The 10,815-nt window shown below is 42.3% G+C and overlaps 1 protein-coding gene across 2 annotated transcripts in view; it reads right to left on the bottom strand.

The window, feature by feature from the left end:
* Window positions 1-10,815, bottom strand: part of LOC110976274 (ATP-binding cassette sub-family C member 4-like) — a 33,830-nt gene that overhangs the window by 3,304 nt on the left and 19,711 nt on the right. For both annotated transcript variants that reach the window (XM_022229386.2, XM_022229387.2), the window contains exons 14-31: window positions 9,750-9,846; window positions 8,715-8,900; window positions 8,197-8,358; window positions 7,777-7,875; window positions 7,155-7,389; window positions 6,200-6,279; window positions 5,807-5,957; window positions 5,021-5,251; window positions 4,704-4,804; window positions 4,254-4,448; window positions 3,728-3,883; window positions 3,229-3,318; window positions 2,560-2,732; window positions 2,159-2,264; window positions 1,739-1,947; window positions 1,456-1,531; window positions 884-1,036; window positions 388-591 (exon numbers count right to left, since the gene is read on the bottom strand). In XM_022229386.2, the coding sequence (XP_022085078.2) occupies window positions 388-591; window positions 884-1,036; window positions 1,456-1,531; window positions 1,739-1,947; window positions 2,159-2,264; window positions 2,560-2,732; window positions 3,229-3,318; window positions 3,728-3,883; window positions 4,254-4,448; window positions 4,704-4,804; window positions 5,021-5,251; window positions 5,807-5,957; window positions 6,200-6,279; window positions 7,155-7,389; window positions 7,777-7,875; window positions 8,197-8,358; window positions 8,715-8,900; window positions 9,750-9,846 (2,704 nt within the window). The remainder of the gene's footprint in view (window positions 1-387; window positions 592-883; window positions 1,037-1,455; window positions 1,532-1,738; window positions 1,948-2,158; window positions 2,265-2,559; window positions 2,733-3,228; window positions 3,319-3,727; window positions 3,884-4,253; window positions 4,449-4,703; window positions 4,805-5,020; window positions 5,252-5,806; window positions 5,958-6,199; window positions 6,280-7,154; window positions 7,390-7,776; window positions 7,876-8,196; window positions 8,359-8,714; window positions 8,901-9,749; window positions 9,847-10,815) is intronic.

Genomic DNA, 10,815 nt, shown 5'->3' with positions numbered 1-10,815 from the left:
ACCGCACAGGCATCCTTTATAATGCAGATCAATGGTGTGTTTGACGCAGAGCATGCTGAGTATGCATAACGAATTTATTTCTGAATGTATGGTCTTTGCATACATGCAGAATGCGTGCAAGAACCCGCTTGGAAAACTTACAACCATCTGTCTTTCTTTTGCCGCTTGGGGGTGCACTACAATTCGAGGCAGATTAGTAGAAGAGGCGTGTAATGTGTGTGTACCACCTGCCCACCGGCATGGCGCCACCAGAGTAAATGGCTTCTCATTCTGAATGCTGGATTTGGCTTGTAATGTTTGTAATTCTGTCAAACTTGCTGTACTCTACCAACAGTCTGTTTAGTTTTCATCCTCTCCTACACCCACACAGAAATCTTCATCGCTCACCTTCCTTCCCTGCTTGTCCTTTAGACTCATTTCCTTCTCCTTTGGCGTCTCTTTGGTGAAAGACGTCGTGGTCACCTTGGCATTGCTGCGTCGCTTGACCAGCAGCTGGACACGCTCCTTACTCTCCTTGACCATTTGGCAAATGTCGGCATAGGTCAGCATGTCACGGTCATGACCATTAATGGCCATGATCTCATCCCCAACCTGTGATGGAAAATGTCACATCAGGATACAAATTAGATAAACCCACATCCTATTGTAGCTAATACCCTGACAATGTATACTAACAAAAGTTTGGAGATCATTTCTAGCACTTTCGGGTGCAGCACTGCTGAACAAAAAATACTGTGGTTGAAAGAGTAAGCCTTCAACTTCCAAGAATTCCTTGATTTCTTATTCTCAACGCCAATCTTAATCATGTAAATATGCACCCAGCTACCCAAAATTTGTGCCCAATCCTAGATTGACGTGCACAGTTAATCCACTGATGACTGACCTGGAGGGCGTTAGGGAAGCTAGCTGGGGAGTCCTCTATAACCTGGACAACAAACACAGGCATGTAGGGGTTATCTGTGCTGCCGGCCAATGAGAAACCAAAGCCGTCCGATGTTCTCGGCAGGAGGACTGTGTGGTATGCAAAAGGCTCCGTCTTCACCGGGATGGGAAAAGAAATATTTGCTGGTCAGGAAGTGCAGTCACAACTATGCTAGCATGCTTACATACGCTGCTCAATCTTTCAAGTTGAAATGGGAGACAATGAGCCCCAAGTGGGACCAAGAGAGGGCGCAATTTCCAAGCAAAGGAGGCTCCTTTGGTGAAAGCTACATTTCACTGGTTCACAAATGACCACAAGAGGCATGCATTACGCTACATAACAAACACTCCCCACCCCATGGCTCTTTTTAACCGATGAGGGGGTGCTTCTGCCCACAAGCGGGGAGTTACCACCCAAGAATCATCACTCTATGTCAAAGCACGCCACCTGTTGTTCCCGCACAAAGCGGATAAGCTCCCTATCTTCTCTAACCCCTGACATTTCTCCATTTAGACAATTTCAATAACTCTCACCTGTATGCCTACAGATTGTGTCCTGGCGGCAGTCGTTAGGTTGGACATTCCCCACCTCTGAAGCTGTTGCTGATAACTGAAAAAATGTATAGACAATTTACCAACCAACGGGAGTAAGATTTCATACATATTCATGAGGAAAACTGCTTATATCATTGGTTGCTATTTCTCCATGCCAGGTCGGTCTAAATGGCACATTATAAAGATGAGCAAATCATTATTTTAATAGGTTCTTTTAAAAAAGACTGAAAGAGGTTGGTAGCCAAGGTCTGTTCTAACTCACCCCTCAACTGTGAGTTCCTCTGGGCTGGCAAAGGAAACGTTATTCACCCCTGTCACTCTCCGTTGCTTGAAGTGTTGACACGCCACCTCCATCAGAGAAGCAGACTCCGCCTTGCCCATTTGCTCCACCAGTTTGCTCAGCATGCTGTCTGATCGCTGGAGTAAGGCGTACGGCTGGTCAAACTCAATCAGCTCACCAGCATCCAAGACCTAAAATACATAAATCAAGCTTGGCTTGTTGGTTACGAAGATCTGACCGGCAAAGACAATGTAGGGCTCTGTGGGGGCTGTTTTTGTTGTGACGTTATCAAGTGAGTAGCCAGTGGGCTGTAGTCAGTTTGTTGCAGCTCAGGAGCTTGGTTTGTCGTGACTTTTGACATGTCTGTGATGGTCTGTGACTGTTTGTGATACTGTATCTTACCATCATGCGGTCACTGTCTATGATTGTGTGCAGCCTGTGTGCTATGGTCAGCACGGTGCAGTTCTGGAATTTAGTTCTTATTGTCTTCTGAATTAGGGCATCAGTCCTGAGGAAATGAAAACAAACTCAAGTATTTACAAGTGTTGAAAAGCTCATGACTTATCTTTTCCCAGTTACGAAGTTTCCTTTCAAATCCATGTCATCAGCAACCATGAGGTTATTTGCAAGAAAGTTTCAGGTCCCACTTCCAGGAAATTTAAGACTTAAACTGATCTGGGAAAAAAGCTTGTCAAGTGAGCTTTTTGAAGTAAATTTTTGAACACTTGGTTTTTTTGTACAGATAAAGTAACTTTTGAGAGATATTTTCCAACTCTTGTCAACTAATTCTTATCTCTCCTTACCTGGGGTCCACATTTGCCGTAGCCTCATCCATGATCAGCACCCTATTCTGTCGGAGTATTGCCCGTGCCAGACAGATCAGCTGACGCTGACCCACGCTGAAGTTGGAGCCTGACTCACCCACCTCCATGTTGAGTTTCTCCACTGAGTCCTGCACAGCTGAGCGCAATTGAACCTGTAAACAAGTCAGGCAGAAAATGGGAGTTGCGTAAGTGTTTCAAACTCGGTGGTGAGAGTTTATGTGACCACTTCAACCCAGAAGGCTTAGGTTTAAAGGGTACAGCAGAGAAGAAGGATCATGGCAAACGGGAAGGTGGTCATTAGAAGGAGGTAATGGAACTCACGTTTTACAACGAACTTCCAGTGAAATTTGAACTAATTCTTTAGATTTATGCTGCTTGAAACAAAGTCTGAAAAAATCTATAGCTTTTTCAACATTACCCATAAGGCAAGATTGTGTCTGCACAAGTTTAAGACGTACACACTCTCACAGTTTTGTTTAAGGCCCCAAAGGAGGCCCTTGAACGGGTCAATCATTTGGGTTGACCTACAGTATTTTCACAGACTGAACTGCAAGTCTCACAAAACGCTCAGGGCGAGAAAACTTAAGAGTTCAGGGCTGAAAGAATTTAAGTTATCGTGGACAAAGATATAATGTAAATGTAACTTACATCTTCCAGAGCATTCCAGAGGTCTATGTCTGGATACTGGTTGAAGGGATCCAGATTGTAACGCAGACTACCAGTGAACAAAACAGGGTCCTAACCAAAAAAGATTGAAGAAGTCACATTAGCGGCTAAGGTTTTAAGTTTTTAGAATTATTACAAGTTTTGTGTTTGTCTTCATCCACAGAAAGTAAAAATTATAGCAATGTTTAAAGGTGTGTAAAATGGAGTCATGAGTTTGGTGCCATAGGAACTCAATCTATATATTAAGATCATACAGCAGAGGGTTTTGGGGTTGAGTTCAACATGACAGCTGGATGATGCCTTTCATTGGACAATTACTATTTTTTTTCAACCAATAAGTCATTACATGCTAAAACATAAAGCACTGTGTTAGATGAACACTCACAATGATTGGTGCATTGCAATCTCTGTTCCACCCACAACAGTTATTGTTACATTACAGTGAATTCGATTGGTTGATCATTATTGAAGCTCCACCCACCTGTGGAATGATTGACAGTTTTTTCCTGAGGTCATGCAGACCCAGGTCGGAGGTTGTGATGCCATCCAGCATGATGACACCACTGGGTTCGGCCAATCGGAAGAGAGCTGTGATCAGGGAGCTCTTGCCTGCGCCAGTCCGACCAACAATTCCAACCTGAGAGTGAAAAAATATATATATATTGTGGTACTGGAAATTAGGAGTCTCAATTCTAACTGCTTTCCTGCTTGGATTTCAAAGTCTTCATCCATTCGATTTTCCAATGGAGTTTACAGTAATTGGAAATAAATGATTTAGTTGTTTGGAAATTTTACAATTCAACTTGAAATTCCAAATATTTGATGTTATCTAGATAATATGCCACGTTTCAATAACAGCAAGGGTTTAACTGAAACAGTCACACGCTGAAAAATACCATATTGGTTGGTAACTCTAACAAGATGGCTGACTACACTGTGATCTCAACTTTGACCGCAGGGAACCATACCAAGATGGCTGATGCTAGTGTGGAAACAATACAACATACCTTTTCTTTAGCCATAATATTGCAGGTGATGTTCTTCAGGACTCTAGGGCCCTCTGTTGAGTAGTTAAGTGATAGACTGTTGAAGGTGAAGGCACCAAACTGCGGCCATGTTGGTGGTGGTTCGGTCTTCCTGTTTGTTAGTGGAGCTTCTGGCTCTAGCTTCGTGTACTCGATTGTCCGCTCAACAGATGTCATCTAGACAAGTCAGAATGGAAAATTTCAGGGGTTGACAAGTCTGAGACTTTTAAAGAACAGAAAGTTTGGGCTTTTCAAATCAAGCCAAAGTTGACGTCCTTGTTCACTGTAGCACAGATCCATGTATGAAGCACAAAAAAGTGATCAAATTCACACAGGTTTGGAATGAGGTCATCATCTTAGCATATCTTCCAAGCTGACACAAAAAACTGTTTAAAATGTGTACAGCAAAAATGCAAAAGAACGTTTACAAACCTGGTTCTCTACCAGAGCACTCTGCCTAACGACAAATTGGAAGACAGAGGTTAGGGAGAGGGTGTTACTGAGGATAACAGCGATTAGTCCTGCATCAATAGCTGAGAACAGAGAAATGAGAGCAAACAAATGAGTTCAAATAGTACAATTTCTTAGTTTTGAGTCTTAAACTTAAACATTACAAATCTTAGCAGTGTGCCACAGCAACATTAGCTTGTGGTCTTCAAAACGCGATTCACGTCAACTTTGCTCGATAACCAGATATTTTTGGAAAGAGCTACAGATCAGCTCTAGAAGTAACTAAAGTCTTAACTTACTCTCTTTGAGTGGGACAGACACAAAGCAGATTCCAGCCGTGAAGATGACCACTATGATGTCCAGCCTCAGGCCAAACCAGCGGTTGGCTGCCAGGTAGGCAAACCAGGCCTCCGAGTGTTGGTCCTGGTAACGATTGAAGTCTTGGACAAACTGCACTTGCTTGTTGTAGGCTCGAATCGTGCTGAGACCCTGGAAAGACGTCGTGGTGTGTGAGAAGACCGGACTGCGAGCTGCAAGGAGAAAAGTAAAACGTTCAGTTTGAGAAAGTTGAAAAACCTCAAAGGTTTCTTAAAGTATTGACTAACGAGTATGTAAAATCAGGGTTGCAGTTAAAAAAATTGTAAACAGTAGCCAAAGTTCCAGCTACTTGCACCTTCATGACAGCCACTTGATTTTTTTGCAGAGCTATATATACTTTTTTCTTGCCAACTGCTCTGGATTAAAGCCAAAGTTTGTAAATATTCACCTATCGGCACCAGTGGTGACATGAAGCTGGAATGCTGCATAACATTTCAACAAGCACAGCTAAAGCCACTATCTTTTTTCTTCATCTTATCCCCAATCTTTTCCATTACTTTTCCTGGACTTTTCCATAATTCTATCAAGGCTTTTTCCTTGTTACTTCCAAGGTCTCCGCATTCCTTTCAAATAACGGCTTCCAGTTGATCAGAAATATGATTGCACAAACTAAGTTATTCTCATCATCACAGGAGATAAAAGACAAATGATAATGTGACCAAAACACTGCTCCTCATTTTCCTAAGATATCTGTCAGGGATACTTACTGACACCATCAAGGCGTTTGATGGCCCTCGAAGCTGCAAGGGCATACCTCCTCAAGATTACAAAGACGATAGCAAGAGGTACCAGCAGGATTAAGACGTAGTAGTTGGCAATACAGGTCACGATGATTACGCCTAGGATCAGCAGTGATAGCTGGAGGGGAAATAGAAACAATTCTTCACTCCAAATTCAATCATCATGGACTTGTTGATTCGTCAGACACTGTTTCTCGAGAACGTTTGTCCTGGAGATCTGTTTCAGATCAAGCAACATTTTCCTTTCAACAGACAGAATAGGTATCTCAATCGGTGTTCTTCAACGTCTATGTTTATTTTGTCTTAACAACTATTCATCTCTCCTGGTGTCCTGGCAATCTTCCAGTTGGTTTACCTTACCTGGAGGAAATCAAAGAACGTCAGGGGAAGTTGGTCATCCATTAAGCCAATGTCCTTGGTGAAGCGATTCAAGATACGTCCTGGTGAAACAAACAGTGAACAAGCATGTGAACAGGTAGCAGTGTTGGGAGTTGATTCAGTCTTGATATGACACTTTCTACAGCCAACTGTGATAAAGCGTTCAACTCTCAAAGTGTACAAGTCTCAGCAAAATTTTGTATAACAGGTTTTGCCCTTACCCAATGTATATATTAATAAACACTGTATGCTCAGTGCTTGTCCGAGAGCTTGCGAAAAAAGTCACACGTTTACTCGGGTGGGACTCGAACCCACGACCTCCTGCTTACAAGTGCAGACGTCTTAACCACTCGACCACCGAGCTTGCCGGGGTCGGCTGGCCGGTCTGAGTCAGGTGAAGCAGCGGGTACCGCGAACTATTTTCAAGATGTATTTTTGAAAAGCCAGTGTAGGCTGCCAAAAACTCAGCAAAAACTGAATAGCTATCTACAGTAATCAACTTAAACATCATGTGATAGGCACACTGGGTGTGACTTATTCTGAGCTGGTATTTGAAAAGAGCATAAACCTACCAAGGTATATCAAGTTAACAGTGCATACTGTGGCAATATTTTCAAATTTTGGCAGCCTACACTGGCTTTTATTTTTTCTTGGATAAATCTTCACTTTAAGCTTCATCTCTAAAATGACATGATAGGTTGGGTAAGGTTAACCGTCAGCGCTAAATGAAGTAACTCCAAAATTTGGCCTCATATCAGGAAACTGAATGACTCCTCATTAGAAAAAGGAACTGTATTGAGCATGAGGTTCTCAACTTTGGAGACTAAAATCAGGACACTGATGCGTGAATTTGAAGCAGACCAAGTTTAAATTTGGAGTATGTCTATCGTTGCCTGGGTAACTGCGCTGGATTTGATCCAGCCATATGAATACACACCTGCAGGATTGGTGTCAAAGAACGATATCGGGGAGCGGATGATGGCGTTAAACATTCTGTTGTGTAGATTCCGGGAGGACTTAATCATGATGCTGAAGCAGAGCACTGATCGGAAGATAGCCAGGAGGAAGAGAAGTCCAATGAAGCAAGCGTAGACGTAAGCGCTCTGGGCCGTGGTTAAATCTAAGTTGAAATTCAGCAGGCTGTCGCTACCACCTGGGTTATCGTCATCTTGCTATGGACAACAAATATTATGGAAACCAATGAGCCAACAGTCCCAATTTCTGCAAATCAACCAAGCCAACTTTCACCTTTCAGTAAGAATTCAATCATGCATCCATGTCCTAAGCCTCATCCCAACCCACTCATAACTAAGCAGTGTTCTCACTCCATCTTACAAAAGCCTCCCTGGTAGATTTCAAAAGATCCGGGAGGGTTAGGGATTAACCTTAACCATGATGAACCCAACAGGATCCAACAAAGAATTCTTGCTCTCGTATGTGGGTTCAACATGCTTCGCACATTAAAGCCGTTAGATGTTGCCGGGTTCAGCAAGGCGGCAGCAAATCAGTGCAGGGGGTTAGGATTAATCACTTCTTGGGTTGGAGATACAATGACTTACCACATTGGATGGATCCATCGTGGTCAGATTCATGGCCTGTTTTTTCTCTTCTTCCTCTGTCCAGAAAGCCAACCACAGATCCGCCAGGATGTAGACAGTCTGAAAAGGAACAGTTGGATCAATTTTAAGAAGGCTGAAGACAGAAACAAAGACGACGGGACACAAAAGAGGAATTATGGGATGAAAACAGTAATCCAAAAGGATGGTGTCTGTGGAGAGATGACCAGTAACTAGAAGCCCCTACATTCATAACGATGAAACCGGAACTTTTTTGGAATGATGGTCAAAACAACATGCCGCTGTGGACCTGAAGCAGTGACAACTTGCATTCTGCATCTCTCTCTTGATTGCTGATGGTAAATTGAGAACAATCTCCTTCTATTTCTAGTGTCTACTTGAGGTCAACATTTTACGGCTTACCTGGGTTCCCAAGAAGACGACAAGCAGAAGTGTCATCATGAGGAAGTTGGCGCCGGATTTAAAGAATTTGTAGTAAACACTGAGAGTGATGTCTCCTTTCTTGCTTTGCTCCTCTTTGAAGGCTTTGGCTGTTGTGGCGGATGATTTCTCATCTTTGACACTCTGACAAGACAAAAGTACAATATCAGACCAATTCTGATATGGACAGCTCCTCAATCTCGGAAATTCACACCCATGACAAAAGCTTTTTCGCAAAACCAATTTGACAGAAGCTCTGATCTCCACTGCATTTTTGTTAGGAGTTGGTTAGGCTGGCAAAGCAGTACCTAATTGGTCTTCCGTGTCGAGACCCCACTTCAAATTTTTGACAAGGATTTAAACTTTCAGAGTGTTTTGTGACAATATTTACCTACAGTTTACAGAAAACACAAACCTCAATTGTAACACAGTTCACAAGACCAGCAACCCTTTCAACTTCCTCTCTCCAACTCAACTTTTTACCCCCTTTCAATGTTCACCTTCTGAGACCTGATGCTCAGTATTGTACTCCGCCGTTTCCTCAAACCAGGATGCTCCTCGTCTCCGTCAACATCTTCATCTTCTTCAATTTCTTCCTCCTCCTCATCATCTTGTTGCATCAGGGAGGCAAAGTCGATGCCTTTCTCATGGAGTTCGCTCAGGGGGCCAACTGCTTCCATGTGACCCTGGTGAGGAAACACGAGATAACAGCTCAATTTTACGCCAAGATAAGAAGGTTGGTATATCCTCAGCATGAAAACAACATAAATTTATGTCCAACATTTGCAAGGGTTTTGCAGCCAATTTTACTAAGACATTTCCTTTAAATTGGCTTCATGTTTATGCTCATCTTTTCAGTACTCGTTCTTGGTACTTGTACTCAAGCACTAATCGAGTACCATTTAATGTACTTGAACTCTTACTTGAATAAAAAAGTACTTGAACTCAACTGATGGTACTTGTACTCAGGTAGCAAAGTACTTGAATTCAACTGATGGTACTTGTACTCGGGTAGCAAAGTACTTGAATTCAACTGATGGTACATGTACTTGTACTCGGGTAGCAAAGTACTTGAATTCAACCGATGGTACTTGTACTCGGGTAGAAAAGTACTTGAACTCAACTGATGGTACTTGTACTCGGGTAGAAAAGTACTTGAACTCAACTGATGGTACTTGTACTGGGATAGCAAAGTACTTGAACTCAAGCGATGGTACTTGTACTCGGGTAGCAAAGTACTTGAATTCAACTGATGGTACTTGTACTTGGGTAGAGAAGTACTTGAACTCAACTGATGGTACTTGTACTCGGGTAGAAAAAGTACTTGAACTCAACTGATGGTACTTGTACTGGGGTAGCAAAGTACTTGAACTCAAGCGATGGTACTTGTACTTGGGTAGCAAAGTACTTGAACTCAACAAGTATTCAATAGAAAGTAGCCTTGATGTTGCAAGCATCAACAGTGAGTGGTGTATCTTTTAGACTCAATGGAAGTTCGGGGAATCTGTTTAATAACCAGAGAGAGCTGCACCCACCTCTTTCAGAACAAGGATCTTGTCAGCAGTGCTTAGGAACTGAAGTTGATGGGTGACGAGAATCCGGGGTTTGTTGGCAAGGTATTCCATGACACATCTGAAGAAATAATGGGAAAAAAAGGCAGATAGTGTGGGATTGACCACATTAGGAAATTAATTAAGCCTCCTTTACTGAATCACTCTTTGGGCCAGTCGATATGGTAACATAAAGATACAAATCTGTGTCACATTGTACACTTAACTAACTACGAGGTATGATTACTGTGCTGTCCAACCATTATGCCTCACATACTTCCTTCTCATCTTGGTTTTGATGATTGTTCAGGGTGGTACACTGACTGCCAGTGAGCTTTTGTGATGGAAACGAGATGTCTGATGGAAATATTTTGTTATTCAATGGTCTTATGTAATCAAATACACAGTTGCCTTTTTTGAGCTGGGAAAATTCATTTATTTCCTCTTTTCCTGTGAAAACAATCATGATAAGTAAGATTTGAAGCTTTGCATGGTGGATGAAACATGAGAGATGGGTTTGCGGGTATCTACCATGGAATCAATCTCTTTTGGACGAGGTGTGGTTCTTAAAAGAACCGGTAAGTATAAACTCGACGTTTCGGCCAGTGTGCTCTGACCGTCCTCTCCTGAGGCCGAAACGTCGAGTTTATACTCAGCGGTTCCTTTAAGAACCACACTTCGTCCAAAAGAGATTGATTCCATGGTGTACCCGCAAACCCATCTCTCGACAGTCATGATACTTTTGCAACCAGGATTTTCACAAGAATGTGAAACATAAATATAAAGCCAGTGTTGAACTAAAGGCCACCCTGATGGTCGTTAGCTTGCAAAAGTTTTTTAAAGCCAGACTCACCAACTGAAAAATCTGGTTCGCTGTGATTTTTATTCTGTCACAACAAATCATTGCCTCAAGGATCAATACTGACTTCTGAAGACGATGTTGCATAAAATGGCTCAATATCACTTTAAAAAGTCTTCTACTTTTGGCTTTACCATATGTGTGATTACCAACGTCCATTGCAAATATATGTGAGGCATATCTTAAAAAACC

Source organism: Acanthaster planci, linkage group LG11, assembly GCF_054643075.1.
Source record: "Acanthaster planci isolate LZ-2023a linkage group LG11, COTS_SCS, whole genome shotgun sequence".
NCBI classification, from domain to species: Eukaryota; Metazoa; Echinodermata; class Asteroidea; order Valvatida; family Acanthasteridae; genus Acanthaster; species Acanthaster planci.
This window is presented reverse-complemented; position numbering and strand designations above follow the sequence as displayed.